General features: G+C 52.2%; 4 protein-coding genes across 4 annotated transcripts; 3 read left to right on the top strand and 1 right to left on the bottom strand.

Annotated features, from left to right (window-relative positions):
- Nucleotides 1-1614: 1614 nt before the first annotated feature.
- On the top strand, nucleotides 1615-6666 carry ZRA1_0 (ZEB2-regulated ABC transporter 1; the record flags this gene model as incomplete). The annotated part of the gene is made up of 4 exons (XM_014691922.1): nucleotides 1615-2317; nucleotides 2641-3680; nucleotides 3760-6214; nucleotides 6284-6666. The coding sequence occupies 4 exons, from the start codon at nucleotides 1615-1617 to the stop codon at nucleotides 6664-6666; spliced, it is 4581 nt and encodes a 1526-aa protein (XP_014547408.1).
- A 508-nt stretch (nucleotides 6667-7174) lies between these two features.
- On the bottom strand, nucleotides 7175-8742 carry OpS4_0 (FAD-dependent monooxygenase OpS4; the record flags this gene model as incomplete). Its single annotated transcript, XM_014691921.1, has 4 exons — nucleotides 7175-8010; nucleotides 8063-8229; nucleotides 8333-8520; nucleotides 8626-8742. 4 exons carry the CDS (start codon nucleotides 8740-8742, stop codon nucleotides 7175-7177), a joined length of 1308 nt encoding a protein of 435 aa, XP_014547407.1.
- An 8234-nt stretch (nucleotides 8743-16976) lies between these two features.
- On the top strand, nucleotides 16977-20036 carry G6M90_00g040580 (uncharacterized protein; the record flags this gene model as incomplete). The annotated part of the gene is made up of 1 exon (XM_014691920.1): nucleotides 16977-20036. The coding sequence occupies one exon, from the start codon at nucleotides 16977-16979 to the stop codon at nucleotides 20034-20036; it is 3060 nt and encodes a 1019-aa protein (XP_014547406.1).
- A 1457-nt stretch (nucleotides 20037-21493) lies between these two features.
- G6M90_00g040570 (uncharacterized protein) lies at nucleotides 21494-22244 on the top strand (the record flags this gene model as incomplete). The annotated part of the gene is made up of 2 exons (XM_014691919.1): nucleotides 21494-21547; nucleotides 21621-22244. 2 exons carry the CDS (start codon nucleotides 21494-21496, stop codon nucleotides 22242-22244), a joined length of 678 nt encoding a protein of 225 aa, XP_014547405.1.
- Nucleotides 22245-24124: the final 1880 nt, after the last annotated feature.

The raw sequence follows: 24124 nt of genomic DNA, 5'->3' as shown, positions 1-24124 counted from the left end.
GGAGCATCATAGGCGGCGCCGATTCTTGAGAGTGCGAATGGCATCCATGGAAGCAAGTTGATGAAGAAATCTTTTGCATGCCACCAACCTTGACGTGGCTGCAATGCAAGGGCTCTCGGTGGCATCTCGTCACTGCCCATGCGCTCGGGTAGGCTTGGCTTGGACACGCACCCCTTATTCCAGTGACTCAGATGGCCAGACTTTCGAAGGCATCATCTTCCTGCAAGGCAAGACATTCGTCCGCTTCCTTGTCCAGGCAGGGGCCTAGGCTGAAGGCTGGGCACCATTGGCGCGCCGTCCAGCTTGCCTGTGGTAATCCAACGTCGACGAGATGGATGATGCTCCACGAACCCCCGGCAAACTGAGTTTTGGGCCACTCAACCCGCTTCACCACCCAAGCCACCCAACCCACAATCTTGAAGTGATGCGCCGTCCCCGTCAAGGCGGCATGATAGTAGGCCATTGGACAGGTTCATCGTCGTCCCCGGCTCGGGGTCATCCAAGCACCCGCCAACCGCCAACCGCCCAAACCGCCTCAACGCCTCCCCGACACGCCTCGCCTCGCCTCGAGAGTGCTTCGACGGCTTCGAGATGAGATGGACAATTTGGCCTCGAGTGATGCGCACCGGCTTCTCCACCTTCCGCCGTAGTCTCCACCATCAGCGCTAATACGGACATGCTTTGACTTTGTTCGTCGCGCTGCCAGCAATGAATACCAGTCGACCCGACTAAAGCAGTACCCAGGTATGCAGCTCGTCGGCTCCTCAGCAAGCCCGACCGGCAACCAGATGGCAACAGGATGGTAACGGATTGATTGCTGGCTCGCCGCCCCTCTTGTTGTATGACTGTCCGCCGTACGTATGTACAATAGCAAACCGTATCACGGATGGGGCGCATATGGGGTTTGCAAGGGCCCTTGAGCAAAATGGAGGGAATTTGCGCCCCTAAGACACGTAGGCTGAAATTTCCAGATACTAGTCATCCGTCGCCCTGGTGCTGCAGTCCCCGTACTATGGCTGTGTGCCCTGCTGTTTTGAGTTTGAAATCAAATGCTTTGTTTTGACCATAGCTTGCTCACGTCCGCGCCCTCCAATCCACAAAGTCCACCGTCGTTTGGGTTCGGGGTGGCCGCTGGTCCGTCTGTCAAAGATATGTGTCCACAGTCCACAGCTCGCAGTCCGCAGTCCGCAGTTGGTGTCCAACATCGTTTCTGGGCATCGGAGAATCGTTCTTGGCCAGGGGGCTAGTGTTTTCGCCTTCTTTCTTTTTAAACTCGTGGGCCACACAGCCAAGAAGATACACCCCAGTCCATGTCAGCTCGCGCCGCTTTAGCCCATCGTTCCTTCCCCAGTGTTGTTTTTAAAACGTCCACATCCCCCTCGCCCTCGCCCTCGCCTTGTCCGCTTGTGGACCGTTGGCTTTTGATTTACTTGAGGTCTTGATATCTCCCCTTGGCAGAGACGTTGCCAGCATTCGGGGCCAACAATCGCAACGCCTGTCCATCACCGGCGGAGAGTAAACAGCAAACAGCAGTGCACTTGGTTCGACATTATTTGCCAACGCGGTGATCGAAACGGCCGAGTTGTTGCTGAGTGTGCCGTTGCTGTCGCCGCCATGTATGGCATGAACGCAAACTACGACGCCACGGCGAATAGGGATGGCGTCCCTCTCTCTACTCCAAGACCAACCCACGAGGACGAAGGCGTGGCCGCCGTCAACAACGATCCGACCAAGACCGAGGCAACTTCCATAACCGAGGGCCACAATGATGAGAAGGGGGCATCATCTGCCACATCTCTGGGCAAAGAGGACGACGATATCAAGGCAGAAATGGTTCGTCGCTCATCCGCTGTCCAGGCTCTTGCACGATCCTACTCGCGAACCTCTGCAGCTGCCGCTCCCGGACAGAACCCTTTCTTCGCCAAGGAGGACTCTCCTTTAAATCCAAATTCGCCCAAGTTCAGTAGCAGGGAGTGGGCAAAGGCCATTGTTGAACTCGTGTCGCAGGACGGTAAATCATTCCGTTCCTCCGGCGTCTGCTTCCAGAACCTTAATGTTCATGGTTTCGGCGCCGCGACCGACTACCAAAAAGACGTTGCCAACGTCTGGTTGTCGGCGGCCGGTGCTGCTCGCCAGCTAGCTGGTAGCGGCAAGCAGCGCATCGACATTCTACGCAATTTCGATGGCTTGGTTCGTAAGGGGGAGATGCTCGTGGTCCTGGGACCCCCAGGATCTGGCTGCTCTACCTTTCTCAAGACTATCGCTGGTGAGATGAACGGCATCTTTGTTGGAGACGGGTCTTATTTCAATTATCAAGGTAAGCAAAGCAAAGCAAAACAAATCAAAGCAGAAAAGCCAATGGCCTTGCACGGAAATGTACAAATATACAAACCGGGACAGTGACTGGGGTTGATTGGATGCACAGCGGAATTTGCCGTCTGTGCTGGCAAAACCCACGGATCAGATCTGCGACCGTGTTGCACCCGCCCAGAAATAACGTGGGAATAAGGGCCGGGGTGTTCCATATGTGGAACATGGCATCGGAAGATGCCGCCTCAGCCCAGCCACATCGCACAACCCTTCCAACCTGTTTGCACACCCCCAGTGAAAGACTTATTGTGGCTAACCATTGCGATGTAGGCATCTCAGCCAAGGAAATGCACACCAGACATCGCGGCGAGGCAATCTACACCGCAGAAGTTGATGTCCACTTCCCCCAATTGTCTGTTGGCGATACCCTCACCTTCGCCGCACGGGCCCGTCAACCTCGACATCTACCCGAAGGACTCCACAAGAATCATTTCGCCAACCATCTACGCGATGTTGTTATGGCTATGTTTGGCATATCGCATACCATGAACACTCGTGTCGGTAACGAGTTTATCCGTGGTGTATCTGGGGGTGAGCGAAAGCGTGTGACCATCTCCGAGGCTGCCCTGTCTGGCGCTCCTCTGCAATGCTGGGACAATTCGACTCGAGGACTTGACTCCGCTAATGCTATCGAGTTCTGTCGCACCCTCCGTCTGCAAACTGAGCTGTTTAATAGCACAGCTTGTGTCTCCATCTACCAGGCGCCTCAGACGGCCTATGACTTTTTTGACAAGGCTGCTGTCTTATATGAGGGTCGACAGATCTTCTTTGGGCGGGCCGATGAGGCAAAACAATACTTTATCAACTTGGGCTTTGAATGTCCTGCCCGTCAGACTACTCCCGACTTCCTCACCTCCATGACTTCATCTCTAGAACGCATTGTCCGTCCCGGATTTGAAGGCAAGGCACCTCGCACGCCGGATGAGTTTGCTACTGCCTGGAAGAACAGTGCCGAATACAGGGCTCTACAGGTGGAAATCGAAGAGTACAAGGAAGCACACCCCGTGGGAGGCCCTGACGCAGAGGCTTTCCGTGCCGCCAAGCGCGCACAACAAGCCAAAGGTCAGCGTAAGAAGTCGCCCTTTACTCTCTCCTATACCCAACAGATCAAGCTCTGTTTGTGGCGTGGTTGGAAGCGCCTTGTTGGCGATCCAAGTTTAACTATTGGTGCTCTTATTGGAAATTTCATCATGTCTCTTATTATTGGCAGTGTTTTCTACAACCTGGATGATACCTCGTCCAGTTTCTTCCAACGTGGCGCCTTGCTCTTCTTCGCATGTCTGATGAATGCTTTTGCATCTGCTCTCGAGGTCAGAAAAAAAAATCCATTAGCCCTCCGCTATGAACTCAAAATGAAGTAAAATGATAAACTGACTTGAAAATATAAAGATCCTTACCCTTTACGCACAACGGCCAATTGTCGAGAAACACGCTCGTTATGCGCTCTATCACCCCTCAGCCGAAGCAATCGCTTCCATGCTTTGCGATATGCCGTACAAGATTGCAAACTCAATCATTTTTAACATAACACTCTACTTCATGACCAATCTACGGCGAGAACCTGGCCCCTTCTTTTTCTTCTTGCTAATAAGCTTCTCAACGGTCATGGTGATGTCTATGATCTTCCGAACGATTGCTTCTGCCTCCCGAACCCTGTTTCAGGCGCTGGTACCTGCGGCGATTCTCATTCTCGACCTCGTTATTTTCACTGGATTTGTCCTGCCAAAGCAGTATATGCTCGGATGGTGCCGCTGGTTGAGCTACATCGACCCTCTCGGCTATGCGTTTGAGGCTCTTATGGTCAACGAATTCCATGATCGCGAGTTCAAGTGCACGGAGTATGTGCCGACCTCCAAGGCGCCTTTCGCTGGGGCCGCCCAGTTTCTCACAAAATACGCCAATGTGGGCCCCGAAAACCAGATCTGTTCCCAGGTTGGCGCTGTTGCTGGAAATCCAAACGTCAACGGAGACGCCTACACCAGCTCTAACTTTGACTATGCTTGGAATCATCGCTGGCGCAATTTTGGCATCGTCATAGCTTTCACTGTGTTCTTCCTTATCTGCTACATGGTTGCTGCTGAGCTCGTTTCCGAGAAGAAATCTAAGGGTGAAGTTCTAGTTTATCGTCGAGGACACAAGCCGGCTGCGGCTGCAGAAGCTGAGAAGCGACACAACGACCCAGAAGCTGCCATGGCCAACATTGGCCCAATCGTCACCGCCGAGAGAAGCCGCGGACAGAGCAAGGAGGGTGGTATTCTCCAACAGCAAACGTCCGTTTTCCAGTGGCATGATGTTTGCTACGAGGTCAAGATCAAGAGCGAGACTCGAAAAATTCTAGACCACGTGGATGGATGGGTCAAGCCTGGTACTCTAACCGCGCTTATGGGTGTGTCCGGTGCCGGTAAGACTACTCTTCTGGATTGTTTAGCGGATAGAACCTCCATGGGTGTTATTACTGGAGAGATGCTTGTGGATGGACGGCCTCGCGATATGTCCTTCCAGCGCAAGACTGGCTACGTTCAGCAGCAGGATTTGCACTTGCAGACTACTACTGTCCGCGAGGCACTGAACTTCAGTGCTCTTCTTCGTCAACCGGCCCACGTCCCTAAGAAGGAAAAACTGGCTTATGTTGAGGAAGTTATTAAGCTACTGGATATGACTGAGTATGCCGATGCTGTCGTTGGTGTTCCAGGCGAAGGTCTCAACGTCGAACAGCGTAAGCGTCTTACCATTGGCGTCGAACTTGCTGCCAAGCCTCCCCTGTTACTCTTCGTCGACGAACCTACTTCTGGTCTGGATTCCCAAACCTCATGGGCCATTCTTGATCTTCTGGAGAAGCTGACCAAGGCTGGCCAAGCTGTTCTTTGTACCATCCATCAGCCTTCAGCCATGCTGTTCCAGCGATTTGACCGACTGCTCTTCTTGGCCAAGGGTGGAAAGACAGTGTACTTTGGCGATATCGGCGAAAACTCCAAGACAATGACGAGCTACTTTGAACGCAACGGCGGACACCCTTGCCCCGAGGAAGCGAACCCTGCGGAGTGGATGTTGGAAGTCATTGGCGCCGCTCCCGGATCAACCACGGACATTGACTGGTTTCAAACGTGGCGGGACAGCCCCGAGTATAAATCTGTTCAAAATGAACTCGAAACAATCAAGGCAGAGAAGCAGGGCAGCAGCCCGGTCAACGCTATTGAAGAGGATCCAGGCAGCTACCGCGAATTTGCCGCCCCTTTCATGGTCCAGCTCAAGGAGAATATCTATCGGGTCTTTCAACAGTACTGGCGAACACCTGTATACATCTATGCCAAGACTGCTCTTTGCACTCTCGTCGCCCTATTCATCGGCTTTATCTTCTTCAAGGCCCCTAACAGTAAACAAGGCCTTCAGAACCAGATGTTTGCCATTTTCCAGCTCCTCACCGTATTTGGTCAAATAGTGCAGCAGTCTATGCCCCAGTTTATCATTCAACGATCTTTGTACGAGGCTCGTGAACGTCCATCCAAGGTCTACTCTTGGAAGGTCTTTATGCTTTCTCAAATCATTGTCGAACTTCCTTGGAACTCCTTGATGGCCGTCATCATGTACTTCTGCTGGTACTACCCTATTGGTCTTTACCGCAACGCCATTCCTACGGATGCCGTGGCCGAGCGTGGTGCCCTCATGTTCCTCTTTCTGCTCATGTTTATGCTCTTCACTGGTACCTTTTCGACCTTTATTGTTGCCGGATTTGAGACTGCCGAGGCTGGTGGCAATCTGGCCAATTTGCTGTTTACGCTTTGCTTGATTTTCTGCGGTGTCCTCGCCACTCCGGAAACCCTGCCACGATTCTGGATCTTCATGTGTAAGTCGCCCATCATTACGCCATGTCCCACTCAATACTATCTACAGACACGCTAACTCTCAGGGATAGACCGCGTTTCACCGTTTACATACCTCGTGTCAGGCATGTTATCTACAGGCGTAGCCAACACCAAAGTAATCTGCGCAGCCAACGAACTGCTCAGTTTCGAGCCTCCCTCCAACCAGACCTGCTGGCAGTACATGGAGGACTACATCAAGGTCTTTGGCGGCGAGCTCACGAACCCCAACACCACATCGACCTGCGAGTTTTGCACCATCAGCGACACCAATGTTTTCCTCGCCGGCGTCAGCAGCAACTACAGCGATCGCTGGCGCAACTTTGGTCTGCTCTGGGTCTTTGTCATTTTCAACATAGGCGCCGCCCTGTTTGTGTATTGGCTCGCTCGTGTACCCAAGAACAAGCTCGGTGGTAAGAAGGCGAAGAAGGAGTAAATTACACGCTCGATTTCAGCCCGAATTTTTATTCCCCTATCAACAGTACATTATTTTCTACATTCCCACGTACAAAGACTATAGTAGCGCCGCAGACTACTTTTTCCTTTTTGCATAGAATTTCGAGATGCATCACCGTCATTTGGAAAATAGAGACCGAGACACATCTGTCGTATATTCCCACCATCCTGGGTAGCACGCCTCCAGATGGATGTCATTTGATTTCATTTTCATTTATACTTGTTATTGCGCATAGAGGGCATGCACTTTGTTCTTAATCACGTTTTATTCGGAGGTTCGACATATTTCTCGCCTACATTCAGAGGAGATAGACTTGTACGATGAAGAGTAGAAAGGGGGAGGCGAGTAGTAATATAAATGTTGAATACGATGCAATTGATTCCCTGTCATACGCCATGCTATATCTTTTCCTGTCGTCAGTCAGTGGCACACACTTGATTCACCGACTGAACCACACAACAAGACGACTCGTTATGTGACCCAACTACTATAATTTCGTTCCACGGTCAGCGAATTCCCCCGCGGCAAGCAGCCGCGCAACCTCGCCCTCGGCAACCTCGTCCACCTTCCTCCCGAGCAACTTTCTATTGGTGCGCGCGTCGATCCACGGCATGGCGCTCACCGTCTTCTCGGGGTCATACATGGCAAACTCGGCATCTCTGGCCCTCTGGTCCGGGCCCTGCGGCAAGTGGTCCAGCATCCCCGTGAACCGGGACCCGGAGACAATCTGCGCCGTCCTGTCGTGCTGCAGCCCCTCGTAGGCACGCAGCACGGCCCGTAGCTGCGCGCGCCGCGCCGGCCCCGACGCCTGCTGGGACGACCGGCCGAGCAGAGTGCCCAGGATGAAGCCGTCCTCGACGCCTGTTGCCGCGCCCTGCGCCAGGTGAGGGGGCATGGCGTGAGCGGCGTCCCCCGTGAGCGTGACGCAGCCCTTGGACCAGAACGGCAGCTTGTCGACTTGGTAGAGCGGGAAGCGGACGAGGTGGCTTGCCGCGTCGAGCATCTCGAGCAGCGTCGGGTCCCAGCCGGAGAGCCGGGCTCGCACAGAGGGAAGCAGGGCCTGCTCGTCACAGGTGTTGCTGTTGAAGTTTGGGTCGGCAATGGCGATGACCAGGTTGAAGAGGGTGCCCTCCTGGAGCGGGTAGAAGACGGCGTTGGCGAGGGGCCCCATCCAGCAGCGGGAGATGCCGGCGGTGGAGAGGAGATGCTGGAAGGATGGGGAGGAGAGTTGCGAGCGGGTGAAGAGCGCGCGGTAGGCGTATTCGCCTGTTGGGACGGGCTGTGTCGACGGGTGCATGATGGAGCGGATGGTGGAGTTGATTCCTGCGTCGTGTCAGTACGGGTGGCGGCAATGTGTAGAGCAGGCGGATCGTACCGTCGCAGCCGACTACGACATCGGCCTGGTAGACATGTCCGTTTTGAAGCTTGACAGATGGCGTGTCGAAGTCGACGCCGTCAACATCGCAGCCGAGCCGGATCCGGACTCCTACCCTGCGGGCTTCGTCGAGGAGCACCGTCATGTAGTCCGCTCGATGGATCAACCTACACGTAGTGGCATGAGCAAAAGGAATGCCGGACCAGGAGCCGCCACCCAACACGACATGATATTCATGGACAGGATATTCAAAAGGCAAGGCAAACGTACAGCCACGGTGCACCGTAGAGCTCCTCGCACCGAGTCAGATCTTTGTGTAAAAGTATCTCGCCATCGTCGTACTTGAGGTTCAGAAACGCCGTTGCCGGCCCGTTCGTTTTGACAAGAAGTTTATCCAACAGGCCGAGACATCGCATCGCGTGGGCAGCATTACACGGCACTTGGATACCGTTTCCGGCCTGTGATGGAGTTAGCGCGCTGTGCTACTATCAAGCAGAGCCTATTATGGGCTTTTGCTCGTCCCGAGATATAGACTGTTGAGGAAGAGTCTGCAACCAGCTCACCTTGTCCATGACAGCTGCTCGTTCCAAAACGGTCACTTGAACGTGCGTGTATTTGGCCAGCGTAATAGCGCAAGTCAGTCCGGATATACCGGCCCCGACGATGATGACATGCAGCATGGTATTTCGAGTTTTCCGTGTTTCCAGGTTGTCCTCCCGGGTCCAAATAGATATGGCACCTTATGGCAACAGATGAATAAAAGGAGATCTAGAACTTGGCATGACTCGCTTTTTCGAGTGGCAAGGCACTTCTATTGCAGGGCAACATGGCCAGAAATCGACTTCGTGTTGGGCTTCACCAACACAGGCATGCAGCGGCCTGGTCGAAGGCGGCTCTCGGTTCAATGCACACAAACATTGTCTCTTTTGCCGGATTGGTGTTGTGTAACGAGTTGGATAACTACCCATATCTTTCTTGGTGGTGAATGGCTTTTTCCTAAAATGCCAAGAGAGCAAGTGGGCCCAGTTCGTCCTGGGCTAGACTGGAATTTGGGATGACGGATGGATCATGGATGATAGCCGTGATACGGTGCAACACTAGTTTGAATCCTTGGATTTTCCAGTCCAAGGAATTGCGTCAAGCAAATTGCATTAATTGTACCACCGCAGCCTTTTCTTACCTTGTCCAATATGACAAAGAGGCTAAACCTTTCAAGTTCTGGATGTGTGTCTCACAGTCTGCCTGGGTATGTATGATGCATCGTGACGTGTTACACATCTGTGTTTGTGGTAGCACACAATTGTCAACCCTGCGCCTTTGAATAATCAACTGGGCGGTTTGTCGACCAGTGAAGAGGAGAGATACTGTAGATGATGATGCTGAGGTGCTGGAAGCTAAGCATTGTATGTTGGTTTACACGAGTTCACACGACCTCGAGTAAGTTTCTGAGCCTTTGCCAGCACATTTCTTTCCTTCCTTGAGACCATTGCCCACACATGCTGCCAACGATTGCGTCTCATGCGTTTTTATAAAAGAGACCCACCAAGCACCCGTAAAAGAAGCCAGCTGCCGAGTTCGAGATGCACAGTAGACAAGCATTTGATTTATGTATGGCAGGGGTGGACGGGGCCAGGAGCAGCAGAGAGAGAGAGCCTGTATTATGTTAAGTAAGTAAACTGTTTGAACCAGCATTGACAGCAGCAATGGCTATTATGTACTTCCTTTATATTTATTTTGCTTTTAATTCCTATTACCAGCTGCCTGCACGGCGACATTGACAGCAGTTCATGGACTTGACCTCCTGGGCGATTCCCGATATGCTTTGCTTTGCCTTGGAAATGGAACTTTGAACCCCGCATGCTCGTCCGAACTTTATGCAACTATATTTCCCAGGCCGCCCATGCCATTGGTAGAGTCGCGTTTCAATTACATCATTAGCGCGAAGTCATCAGGATTTTAGCCTTTTGGCGGAATCGGCCACAATGATTGGAAGATAGTGCCCAAGGCGTCGGACCAGGCGGGTCTGGCTGTTGCTGAGCAAATGTATGTACTTGTTGGACACGATGGACGGAGCGCGGAGTATTATCCGTCATAGCTGCTTCCCATTCGCCGTGTCGCGAAATCGCAACTCTTGGATCGCGTTTTGATGGTTTAGTTGATGCAACACTGACCTAGTGCCAGCTGAACCCCGCGCCGACATTCAGCGTTAATGAGACTACATGTACTGACTTTGGATCCTGCCAAGCATTAGTAACTCACTGTAAAAAAAGGCTTTATGCTGGGGACTGTGTCGTGTCGGGAACATTAGATCCTCAAGCCCGCAAGGCCAGGCCGTCAGCTGCTCTCAGAGGCATTTCCAGTTCTGCCTGGATGCTCGTTCGTGTACATCAATGGTAGTGACCAAGCTTGAGGGGAAGGTGCTTGACCAGCTTTAAGGGCCCTTGTTGATCTTGATGTCGAACTGTGATAAGCAATGGGACATCCGTACCGGGCGCTTTATCGCTTTGGACTGCATTTTACCGAATACTGAGGCGTCTTGGAAGCGTTCCGCGACCCTACAGTCTGTACCAAAGGACAGAAAACTGTCCCCAATAAACATCCAGTTCTATCACCAGTGTTATTGATCCGTACCAACTCTGATCCATAGCCTTTCAAGAGCCCCCGCTTGTCCTTACCTCATGACGTCGAGTTTTCTGAACAGGGTTGTGTTCTTTCGCAAGGGATATGTATTGAGGATTACAATGGATAGTAGGAATGAGTGTTCCCAGGATGCACGACTTGCAATATCCAGTCCAAATATTAATCGTTTTTCGCCAAGGCTGCGGGTTCTTTGCCATTCTGATCCACAGCGTTGACGTGAGGGGGAGAGTGCTTACGGAGTGACGGCCAACTGTCACCAATCTAGTGCCTCAATAGCTCAGTCAACACACCAAACCATGTCAGTAGCAATGCCTTGGTGTACTTGTCAAACCGAAACACACCAACGATGCCGTCGGGACGAGTTTGTACCGACCAGAGTGGTTCCCCCAATGAGTAAAGCAGTTATCCAAGGCAGCTGTTCTCGCCCGGCAGCTGCGCAGTCATCTTCACGCTGATACAATCAAGCATCTCCGTAATCCACACATGGTTAACTTTCGCTCCGTTCCCGACAGCGCGGCCAGAATGGTAATACTACGCACTAGTACTTTATGTACTAGTACATGCGAAACTGGCTCTGTGGAGATACCAGAATGACAGAATAAAGTCTGGTGGGCAAGTTCGTCTGAAAGTCTTGCCAGTAAATGAATTGCCCTCCCTCCACACCCTAGCACCTTCCCCTGGCTTTGATCCACTGTCTTTCAGGGGAAAGAGCAGCTTGATACTCCGTAGTAGTGCAAAAACGGTTAAGCGTCAGGAACAGCGCCATGATTGGTGCGCGGAAAGCAGAGATCCTGGCCCGCAAAACCGAAAGCGGGGCCTTCCCTCCTTCCATATGACCCGGCCTCGTGGATGGAGGACCAGTGACAGCCAATCCTCCCTCCCATCATTACAGAGTGGCTCAGGTCCAACGCATCGAGGGGCCGCCGTCTCGGAACGGCTGAACACTTTTTTTTCTTCTGATAGGCCTAGCATCAATCGTGAAACAACTGCCCCCATCAGAAGCCAAAAGAAACACGCTACATCCTGGAAAAAAAAATCTATTTTCTTTTTTTGTTTCCTCTGGTTAGCATGCATAAGAGAAACATCTGGTCCCTTAGCTGGGTCCTGGTGCGACGGCATTCAGCCTGCATATTGCTTCAATGTTCCGTACTGCTCCGTGTTTTGTGCATGTCTGGTGGGCCACTGTTTGCCCAGCTCTTGGTGTCCTTGGCTCCATGCCATCCGGGGTGCCGAAAGCATTCTTGTCCTGTTTGCATGGCGCCATTATTGGGACACAGGTCAGTGTTCCGGTTCAAGGGAAGAAAGTTTGCATGGCTAATTAGCCGTGCCAAGACGGCCCTTAAAGACTTGAGCACCTTGCAATTACTACCACTTTGCAGGTGATGCCCCATCTCACCAAACGTGTCTCTGCCGAATAAAATTAGTGTGGAGGTCTTGTAATTGTTGCTTCTGCGGTGAAAGTACGGAGCAGTGGCAGTGAGGATCTTGCCGCTCACGCGGGAGACATCTTGGTAGTATTAGCATGTATCCGTAGGGCCTGAGATCTCTGCAATAGACGGCATTAATCACGTAGTCCATGCGGGAACGGCTCTTCCGAGAGAACGATGCTTGAATGTTGCCGAGCTGGTAGTGGCCGTTTTCGAATACTGCTACCGTCCAGTCGGCGCTCCGAAATGGATCTAGAGACCAACTCAAACTCCGATCACACGGTCTTGGGCCGTTTCAAGGAACATGCCTGCTGCCAACATCCATCTTTGATAATGGGATGCCTTCACAGTGGGTGTCGCCTTGCAGTAGTGACTTTGAACGGCCCTGTTCCCCAAAGAAGCTTCTTGGGGACCCAAGCACATTGTCAGGCCAGGCATGGACGAGCGACAAGACAAAAGGATCGATATTGACGAGTACACGGATGCACCGATGCCAAAATAAAGCAAACGCTGGCTTCTTGTGACGGTCGCATAACTAGCATAACTATCGCGCACACTCCGTACTCGTACTGCGGAGGCGATATTGGCCACCCCAAAGTAGCACAGCCGGGATCCTGTGCGATGGAGCTGTGCAGCTCTGGAGCCTCGACAGCAGAATATGATGATGATGGGCTTTCGGAAAGTGTCAGGCGGATGGAATCCAGCTGCCGCCATCGTTCCCTTTACGGATCTCGTGACTCGATGCGCTATGCGGCAACAGCAACAGCGCAGGCGCATGCGCATGCCAAAGAACGGTAAGAAGAAGGATCTGGCTGGGGAAACGGAGTGGGGAGAAGATGTGAGATGATCCTGTCTTGGCCTTGCGCCGTCCGATGCTTATTTCGGTCAATAAACGAGCCTATGAGGGAACGTGGCATTCAAGGTCGTGAGATTTGGGGTCCAGGATCAGTTGATTCGTTTGGAGCGCCCGTGTCGTTGCTACGAAGGGAATACGAAAAGAAACCATCGTGACGGCAATGTCCGCAATTCTAGCAATTGCAATATCAAGCCTGCTGGCCCTCACCTGGCAGCAGAATAAAAACCAGGATACTCCGTGCTTGAATTTTATGGGGTTTGACGTAGATCACATACCCGTGGAGAAGGTGTCAAGTGTTTCCTGCCCAGCAATAAAGAGGTTCGAAATTGAGGCAGCATCCACCGTTGCAAAAGCGCATTCCTAATACCAAAATTCTGTGTGCACCGACCCTGGCACGGGCGAGTTACTACCGTGGTGCTACCAGAGTGCCGCCGGACGTAATACTAATTACCATGACAAGGCTTCCAATGAAATGCAAAAGTGTGGTGTTGACAACATCGGACGGCTGGAAAATGGACAAGCCATCCCTACCCAGGTACTTGACAAATACCTCGGAACCTTGTACATGCCGGCACAGTGGACCGCGTCTCCATATGCACATGGGCAAGTACACTCGGTGTTTCTGCGTGCTCAAGTGCACATGCAGGCACAGAAGAGTCTTGTCCGTGCACTCCCTTTCGTGAAACAAGAGGTCATCTGGATTGTTGCAACATGACGATAATCAGTCAACTGCTGCTGGGACCTGCAGCAACAAGCCACCGGCCGACTCAGGCCATTGGTATGTGCTTCGTCCTATCGCACGAATACCACGTCATATATGCAGTAGGCTGTAGTACATTATTATATTTGGGGTCATTACGTACATACACGTCTCTGGCGGCGCCGGACAAAAGTTGTCATTGAAGACCTCCAAGTCGACTATCCCTTTGAATGTGCGCAGGTGCAACTAATGTACTTGACCTACTCTTTGTATAATACCTAAAGGTACTGTTAAACTTTAGTAAATAGTTAGTATATTCTTATATATATATATATATATCTTTAAATATTAGGTACTTATTATATTATATACTTTCTTTGTAAGTTTATGTATCTTTTTTATCAGCATTTACCATTAGCTACTTAGGATCCTGGTCTGCTACACCAATTGGACCTGCGCACATTCAAAGGGATGGAGATGGCCCATTCGACATAAGACCCCTGCGAGCAACCCAGCGGCGACTCGTCCATTGGTGAGGCTGAAGACTGCAATCTCGTAAGCTGCGTAACCTAAAGTATGAGTCGTTCGCAGAGTTGTGGCAGTCACGAGCGGAAGCTCGGATCATGAGGTTTTTTTCTTTTCTTTTCGTATGGTATTGTCCATCATACCACGGAGTAAGTGCCTACCTTAGATAGGTCTGGTGTATTACGCCCAGCGAGTTACGGCAAGGCACCCAGGCAGGGCTTGCGATTATTCGTCCAGATGTCGTCTCAAGTCTGGTGGCCGCCGCAGCCACCTTCCCCAGGCACTGCCCGGCTATTGGGCATCTGCAGCCTGAGCGGGGCCACAGGGGCAGCAGGAACCACCGCGGGGCCACTCAAGGGGGAAGAACCTGGAAGGAGATGGGAGGGGCAGAGGGGCCGATGGGCGGATATGTAGTAATAGCCGGGGAGGGAACATTGAAGTTGCTGGTCGGCCATTACTCGTAACAGCAGGAGTGAATAAAATTGTAAACAATACTTGTGCCTCGAATCCAATTGCTAGAAAGAAAAAAAAAAAAGCCACTCAACGTGCAGAGGACGAATCAAAATGTTGTGTGTGTATGCAAGGTCAGAACAGGAGCTCTCACATCGTGTCGCAGATTCGAGCCAGGCGGGCACTCGGCTTCATACACTTATTGTCTTGTAATGAATGGGTGGAAGTCGATGCGGACAAGGACAAGTCCACAAGCTCTGTCAATTCATGTAACCCTGTGTTCGAGTTTTGTTTGATAGGGATATTTGAATATATTCCATGCACCCATCACTGCCACGCAACCCGCTGCCATAATTGCGATTTGATGTGCCGGAGTGTCCAAATCCGATGTTACGGACCAGGTCTGCTCTGCGTCCACGGACTCGAGATCCATGATGGCTCCGGACCAGATGCACCTGGCCCAGGTTCGGACGTTTCGTCCCAACCTCTAACCTTTCAACAGTGATAGATAGTACTCCGTATGTATGCAGCATCAATTGAGCGGGCCAGCTCAGTGTCCGTGGCCCAGTCTTTCAATGTTCCTCTCACCATTGGGTATTTCCCCGAACATTCCATGTTCCGAGTTGACTCCTACGGGATGCAGCCTGGCCGCTCCTTCCCCCCAACTGTGCTCGACTGTCGCCTGCATGTGGTACATGTCCGCCAATCACCTGCGCAGAGGAAAAAGCAGCCTTGTCGCTGCCAAAGCCAGCCTCTCGGTACCCCGTACTCCGTGCACATCTCATTCATCAACGTCAAAGTTTCGCAATCCACACACCACCACGAATGTTGGAACCGATTGCACCAGCACCACGAGCATTTGATACGACGCAACTTAGCGTCGACCGGCCGCCCAGATTGGTGGTACCCCATCCTTTGAACTCAGATTTTATTCAGGTACCACCAGGCACGCCGCACGAGGGCACGGCCGCCACCCGTCAGCCAGGCTCAACCAGGCTCATCGCTAGTTCACAGCTCGCGGCTCGCAGCTGCAGCTCACACGGTTCTCGCCCCCCCTGTCAATCGTGTGCCCATAACCTATGTATCGTGCCCGTCCGCGTCCTCCCCCGTCAACCGCCTGTCGCCTCTCGTCGTCGCTCCGCTTGCCAATTTCTGAGACCCTGGTCGCGCTGGGACGTTTGCCTCCCAAGTCCCTCTCTGGCTGTCTGGTTTCTCTGCCTTGAATTCCCCTGCTTTGCTTTGTACCCTTCCCCGTCAGGTCAGTAAGGAGCAAGGTATTTTTCATCTCAATTGCCCCGTCATCTCTCCGTTTCCTCCCCTTCCTCTGTGAATCCATTTGATACTACATTGCCCGCTCCAAAACAACAGCAACGGGAGCTACGAAATATCACCCTTCCGCATCGACCACTTCCAATTGTTGTACTCGAACGGCGTCGTTGCAATCTTATCTCCATTGGTATAGCCTTCCGGCGCATCTTGCTAATGATGACTGGCTGTGCCGATAGTTGAGACAATCTCCTTGTCAACATCTGCCGTGAGGGACTCCACACACCGGTTGTTCGCTCCTACAAGAAGATAACACCAATTATTGCCATTTCGGCATCTCCATTCTCACGAGACGCCTTTACACGTCGGCCTCCTCGTCTTGTTCTACCGTCTTGTCTTCGTCACCAAACGCCGACCTCACCTTTTTGTGAGGCTGTTACCTGCCGCTACCTCGGCATTGCGAATTCCTCTGCACCTGGCTGGAGTCGACAAGAATTCCCTGGTGTACCCGATCATCATCTTCTCTCACCCACAGCGCGTATTGCGATACGCCCAACTCGATTGAACCCGACGTGGCTGCAACATCTTCTCGTTGCATTGATGCAGCACGCTCTAGCGTCGTCGCATCTTGCTTTGTTCAGAGTTTCAGTTCACAACCCGAGCCTTTGTTCTAGGTATGTTGGACTTTTTGCCGACGCTCAGAGCTAGCACCCTGTGGCATGTTGATAAGAGCAGCCGGCCTCAAAGGCTTGCGTTCGCCAGTCTGCACCTGAGCGCAGACGACATTTTATGCAACACTGTGTCTCTAGTTACACACTGCTAGTTCTGAAAAATGCATGCGTATAGGAACATTTTATCAACTAACAACTACAACAGGGTTACGTCTCTCTTTCCCTGAGAATTCAAGCCTGCCGATTGCCCAATTGCTATCATTCTCATGAATTGAAGCACCGAGAAATATCCCATTGGTGGTCGAAATCCCGATACCTTGTCTCAAGGTGCATTTTCCCGTTCTCATTCGATTAGGCAGTCATCAAACACATCGCCACAATGAACCGCTTTCGAACCAAGAAGAAGGGCAGGGACGACAATTCCATTGTTGGCCGCCCGTCAATAGATGCTGAGCCGTCTGGTCCCTTTCGCATGTTTAGCAAGAAGAAAATGCAAGACGAGGAACCTAAACCAGAGATCGATCTTTCCACAGCTTTGCCATCTCATAACGACTTTCGGACTAGTCTCCTAATGACAGGTTTATCAGCTCGCTTCTCCATGCTTCGAGAACAAGACGACCCGAATAGCAAGCTTGGTAAGGCCAGCGACGACAGTGTTCTCTTCTCAAAGCGACAATCAAGGCTAGCAGACTTTGGTGTCTTCACAGGCGGGCTCGATGATATTGCGGAAATAGAGTCGCTAAAGGCGCCCCCATTGGGCCGTTTTGACTCGTATCAGTCCGATGATGCATCCTCAACAACAGGTAGCATAATGGGCCGCAGTAAACCTACGGAAGGGAACAATCTTTTTGGTGGCAGACAAAAGATCTACAAGCTTTCCGCGGGCTCTAAAGCTGGCATGACTGGTAGAGCACTCTACGACGACGACGTAGCACAATCATCATTTCAGAAATGGCGACAAGCAGAAAAGGAGCGCAAGTCATTAGAAGAAAGCCAGAAAAACGACACATTTGACGCGGAAGCTACGCTGAATTACAGTCGACGCCGGGAAACGAGCTCTACGACTTCGTCTGTTCCTTCGGGAGCTCGAAACTCTACAGCTGCAACTTCAATCGCCTCCCAACCATCATCAATTAAGGAAAGCTCATCTACTAGCCACTTGGCGGGCCTTGAGCGAAGCGTTACTCGAACCCGCCGGCTCTACGAGCAAGGGTTAACGCAAGACCTGCAGGACCAACAAACGTCAGCTCTATCTCGGATGGATACATTGTCACGACAGCGACCCTTCGGCTCGCGAACCCCGGACCCTGCCTCCATTGTTCCTTCACCTACGATCGCAACATTTGGCGACCGTGTATCAGACCGTCGACCTATCGTGTCCAAGGCGAGCGCACCCAATCTACGGTCATTTAGCCCTTCTACGATGAGTTCCTCTCAAATGAGCCCTGTCGACTCAAGCAGCAAATTCCCGAGGCAAGAAACAAAGCCTATTTTTGGGGGGAACCCTCCCCTGAGCCCACCCATTAGTGAAACCGAGGAGCATCCACCTCTTGCTATCCAGCCCAATGATCGTGGTAAGGCGACGGCAATGGGCGTCTTCACTCGACCAGCAATGCAGTATGATGAGTCACGGTATACACAGCGACAGCGTCAACTCCAGCAGGGACGAGACTCGTCTACCTCTCGACACACTACAGCGTCAGCAGGCTCTTCTGTGGCAGGCAGGTCTCGGTCATCATCCGCCCAGCGACCGTCAGTAGAGAAGTCCGCCCCAAAGGCTGCATCTTCTGAGACCTCCACACTCAACGAGAACTGCGGCAGCACATTCTTCGATGATAGTGACGACGGGTCCATGAACATCCGAGCCTCTGCTGCCCCCCAGCTGAAAATTGACCGTCCAAGTGATCACGACCATCCAGCTTTCCGTAAATCTGCCCTTCCCACTCCTTTATCGTTGACATCGCCCAAAGACTCTGAGCATGGGGGTTCTCTCTCACCGGCACCGAAGACGGAACCACCGGAAGATTCTCCCACATTGGGCCCCAACGCAGGTCTAAGTGGTATGGTCCGACAACACCTGCGACACGATAGTACCGCCTCGTCTGTGTATGGTTCGACGAGCCACGAAGTAGAACCGAGCGTCACAGAGACCAAAGCCGTCTCCGTAAGGGATGATGATGGTGTTTCGGACGTTGCAAACGCAGTAGAGCAGGATGAATTTGCTCAAAATCTAGCCGAGCGTGCTCAACGTGTTCGTGAACGACTGACATCATACGTCGAATCGGATAATGAGCGTTCCGCGCCGCCGACCCCCCCTCAACCAGAACACAACAAGGACCTGGGCGCGTCCAAGTCCGGCAGTCTTGGTATGTTGCGGTCAAAATCAAGCCGGGGATCGCTTCTGGACAGGTCCGATAAGGAGCGTGGCCGCAGCAAGACGCTCAAGTCTCCCAGCCCCCAGCCCAGCCGAGTCGCCACATCACCGTCCCCAAGGAAGGCTTCGAGCAGCCGAGGGGAACCACGAAACGGTGAGGTTTCTGTCCAGTCAAATGAGCCAGCACTGCCTGGAAAGGAGGAAAATGTTCACGTAGGCTTGAAAGCCTTCCGCCAAGCTCGCCGGGAACTACAGAAAATGAAAGAACTGGAAACACAACAGCGGCATTCACAGAAGCCAAGTCCCAACCCGGAGCGTCCTCCTCCTAACAGCCGGATCACGTCATACGAGAATGGTCCACCACCTGCAATTTTCAACCGCATGCCACGAGATCCACGAGACGGCGAAAGCTATAGAAGTCGATCTCGAGCCGGTTCCCGGGCGGCCTCTGAGCGAGACCGAAGTGGTTCTGAAACCAGCAACAGTGGACGCGCGTATAGTCGGGGCCCAGGGCTTCGTAACGGCGCTGCAACCTACGAGGACCACTATGGCCGGCGAGGGCTCAGTGGCTCGCCTGGACCAGAAATTAGACGCCAGCCCATGGAGACTTCTGGTATGTCTCCGTACATGTCTACTGGACCTTCTCCAGTTATGAGTCCGAGCCATAGCGTCGGCGGATTTGAAGCCCCCGGGAGGCAGCACTTCCCAGTCATGCAGTCCCCTCAGCAACCAGATGTGCATGCATTTACAAGAAGCCGCAACGGCAGCTTGCTCGGCGCTGCGGCATCGACTCCAAACTTGCACGGCGGCCCTGGAGCACCGCCTTTGCCACCTATTAACCCTCGCCGCAAGAATATCTTTCCGAGACCGAGTGACGAAAACCTAGGGCATCATGTTCCTAACAGAGTTTTCGGAGTGGGAGAGAAAGATATTATTGCCGAGCCTTACAGAGGCCGAATGCCCATGAATCCACACCAAAGTCGACAAAGTCCTCCTAGAGTGGTCCGGCCAGCTATACCACACTCTGCCATGCCGAGCGCCGGCCTACCAGGAGGCATGATTTGATCACCTTGATTAATCGACTCGGGCAACTACCCTGTTCTCCGCCACACTGCTTCTCCTTCCTCTTCTTTGATATATTTATTACTCCTGAACGGTGGCATTTTCAATGACTCCGACATAACAAATGTATACCAGGTTCATCGGCTATAGGAGTCACGTACATGACCATCTCGAGTTCAAACTCTTATCAGGACAAAATCTTTGTAATACGAATGACGGCCTTTTTTCATTTTGTTTTAGCCCAACTCGGACGAAGGCATGTATGAACGGCACACAGCGAATGTCTTGCGACCGAATCTGGCCCTCTCTTTGCTTCTACTTTCTTTTCTATCTATGTACCTTCAATTCTTGTCTCAAATATTTATTCCACGTGAATTGTGTGTTTTTCCCTTGCGTTGTCGATTTTTTTTTGTTGTTTTCTGGAGACGTCTGTTGCATCTTAACGACCAGGACGTCTTCTGCAATTAGAGGATCAGGCTGGTATTTGATCTACTCTCCTGGTGTCGGAAAATGCCCCAGCAATGGAAGAACAAAACAGGAAGGTCTTTGAAGAATGGACAAGGCGCAACATTTAACTTGAGGATATTGCGAGTCGCATATAAAGATCCTATGGGGGTAAGGAAAACAATAAGATGGACAGTCCTGGTGTATTAAGCAAAACCCATATATGTACACATATAAGCAATTGATAAAATTTGATGGAAGGATGCAGTTGGGGCTGCGATGAGGCCGTGAAAACGAGGACGACGACTGTTGGTGTTTGGGGCAGGCAAACTGGTACTGCATCTCGGACATGTACAGACAGGGGCCATGCGCACCATGCAAAAGCGGATTTGGAATGTGACCATGATGAAGACTGAGATGTGATGGAGCCGAGACAGGTTAGATATTTATAGTAGGACGCTGAGGTCGGGTTCAGTTATCTACTGAAGACGTCTGTCGTGCTGTCCAATTCGTTCGTTGGCTGTATTTGCCGCGTGTTGCCTGTCACGAGGAACTTGAAATGTAGTGATTGTAACTTACTCGGTACTTGTGGAGGGGGGCAGAGACCTCGGCCAGATCCGTCATGGGTGTAATGTTGTCTTTTTAGTTGGATTGTACATGCATTACAATCGACGGGTTGCAACGTGGGGGTTTGGAGTGGATGGATCAATCAATCATGTTGTCCAAGTGTACTTTATGTAAGTGAAGCGTGGGGAGGCGGAATTGGGGGCAGGTTACAGAGTACTACATACATGCCACAAGAGTAAGGAACTTACTTAAGTACCTAGGTAAGTAGCTGGGGGACTGGCCATTGGACTGTCTGTCTGGTCAATAGTTTTTCTTTCCTCTGTCTTTGCTTGCTGCTCAAGTATCCAAGCGGGAGCTTGTCTAGAACGGCCATTGAGCTGTTTCAAATCGCCAGAGCAGCATAGTCTCTTCTTCTTCTTCTTTCCTTCTTTTTTTCGGAAACGAGAAGAATGGCATTTATAAGACGGTACCGGGCGTCTGACTTTGCGGCCACCGCACACATTGTATGTCCCGCAACCGCACCGTATATATATACCTCCCCCAAAAGGCGGACTAACCGGGCACATGGTATGTTAGTGCCGCGAAACACTGCCAGCGGACGTGTCGACGTCCCAGCTCCTGCGTCGCCTGGCGCCGTACATCTGGACACACCCGTACACGCACCTCTCGCCGGGGACGTGCTTCGTGCTGGACGACGGCGGCGGGCGCGCGGTGGGCTACTGCATCGGGTGCGCGGACGCGGAGGCCCTGGCGGCCGGGTACGACGCGTACGTGGCGGGCGTGCTGGAGCCGTCGGGGGAGATTGGCCCGCCGGCGGACGGCGTCGACGCGTCGCGCAGGCTGGACTGGGTGGTCGACGGGCGGTTCTGCGAGGATGCGCTGGCGCAGACGGCCTACTCGGGCCACTGGCTGCTGGTGGACGGCAACGAGCGTCTCCTGGCCGAGGGCTATAGGGCCACCATGCACATTGACCTGCTGGGCGAGTGGCAGGGCAAGGGGTGGGGGAGGAGGTTGATTGAGGCCTTTGTCGAGAGCGTGAGGCCGGTTGGGATGGCGGATGGCGCGGCCGCGTGCAAGGGCATCTGGATTGGCGTCGGCTTGTCCAATGCAAAGGTTGTGCCGTTTTATGAGAAGCAGGGGTTTCGGGTGAAGCAGAGGGAGGCCGAGGGCCAGGCCATCACCATGGTGAGAGACTATTAAGCTTGAGGACTATGTACGTGTTTGTGTATGTGAGCATAAATTGTGGTTTGCGCAAGGCTTCCGTCATGGTGTGGAACTGTACAAGTGAAGGATGATGGTTGAAAACAGAATACCACCTACTACGTGGGACACGGCACGGGCAACAATCACCCGGGTCTAATCATCTGAGGGATTAAAACTTTTCTTTTTCTTCCTGCCTGACTCTAACTAAGAACATTGGACGACACACCAAGTTACTTCGGAATTCCGTCGGTTGGTCATTTGTCGTACATGTCGACATTGACAAATGGAACAAATCATCCAAAACAAGTCCCGCGACCCGTTTGCGTGCCCAGCGCCGAAAACCGACAGAGGAAAAAAAATAGAGAGAATACAGACTTCAAGTGCAACGTTGTAAATCCAACACCTTCACTGGCAAAACGCCTCTTTCCCTGCCAATCGCTTGCTGATGCAAGGAGCGCCGTCAACATTGTTGCTTGTAAGCGAGAACATAGGAACACTTGTTCCATCCCCTACCATGCTCAAACGCCTGCTCTTTCGTATTCCGCAACCCCCCATACTGGTGTTACATGTAGTAAAGACGAGGCGTAGAAAAGAATAATAAAGTTGTGAAACAAAGTCGCTCTGGAGGACGTAACAAAACCGCGGTTGCTTGGTTATGATGAGGGGGGGTATCGCAGCCTTGGATATCGGCTTTGGTAACAGAAAAAAAAAGTGAGCTGGATATCAAACGCGGCGAAATTCATCAAATTCCCTAGGAGCCATAATACATTGCTGAGAAGAAACATGTTCGTGTTGTGTCCCGTGGGCAAAGAGTCTCAAGCATAGATGGGACCTTGGGCTCGGATCGCCTGCCATGTATGAGCGACAGGAGCAGGCTCGTCTTGGTGGAATGGACTCTTGAGGGACGAAAGGTCAACGCCTACGCCTTACGAAGCAGGGCAGTTGTTGCATTGCTTGTGGCCGCAGGCGCTGCAGGTGGTGCTAATGACAATCATGCCACCGCAGTTGCAGCAGTACTCGTAGGCGGGCATTTTGATAAACTTTGGTGGATTTTTTTTTTTTTTGCTGTGGGAGACGGACTAACTTTCCGCTTTGTTTGAGAGAGAGAGGCCGAAGTGGTTGAGATGGATGTTTGTAGTGTGTTCGATAGTTCAGGAGATGGCTTTATTATATCGAGTGGAGAGACCAAATCAGATAGAGAAGAGGGAGAAGAAGTAAAAATATGACAGGAGGGCATGAAGCTCTTTTTAACTTCTCGGGGAAAGAAGGAGTCACATATGTACATATAACAAAAGCAGGACGGACCCGAAGAGAGGGGGGTCGGGGATCCCCTAGCCCACGTTTTTGTGTGCGAGAGTGGGTGGTGGTGGTGGGTGCCTCAACCGCACGGAAATTCTCTCGAGGCAGAAGCTTTTTTGATTCAACTCCAAGGCTTCGACGTCACACTCTGTCGAGGCGAGCGGGGCGAGAGGAAACTTGAGGCGTATAGACACTAAAGGTGACCAGTGAGGATGGCAGGAAATAGACCGTGGACAAGCGTCGCGGGAAGTCTGACAAAAACACCAAGAGCAGGCCGGACCATCGTCCATCGTCGAGTTGTGGAGCTGGAGGTGCAGCCGCTGCCTTTGGTGCTACAAGCAGGTACTACGTACCACGGACCTTGACAGGGCTGCGATAAAGGCAAAATGAAATGCCATGACGCATTTCCGTCTGTCATGAGCACACCAAGCCGTCCTGGTTGGCTGCGTGCCGCGAACGGGGCTGTTGGCTAGTGGAGGCTCCATGTGCGTCGGGAGACAATCTTGCAGCCAAAGCCCGGCAGCTTGCAAAAGCCCTGGGACTGGGGAGCATTGAACATGGGTGCCCTGCTTGCGGGT

Source organism: Metarhizium brunneum, chromosome 2, assembly GCF_013426205.1.
Source record: "Metarhizium brunneum chromosome 2, complete sequence".
Lineage (NCBI taxonomy): Eukaryota > Fungi > Ascomycota > Sordariomycetes > Hypocreales > Clavicipitaceae > Metarhizium > Metarhizium brunneum.
Note: the sequence above shows the minus strand (reverse complement) of the source record. Positions and strands in the feature narration are given on the sequence as shown.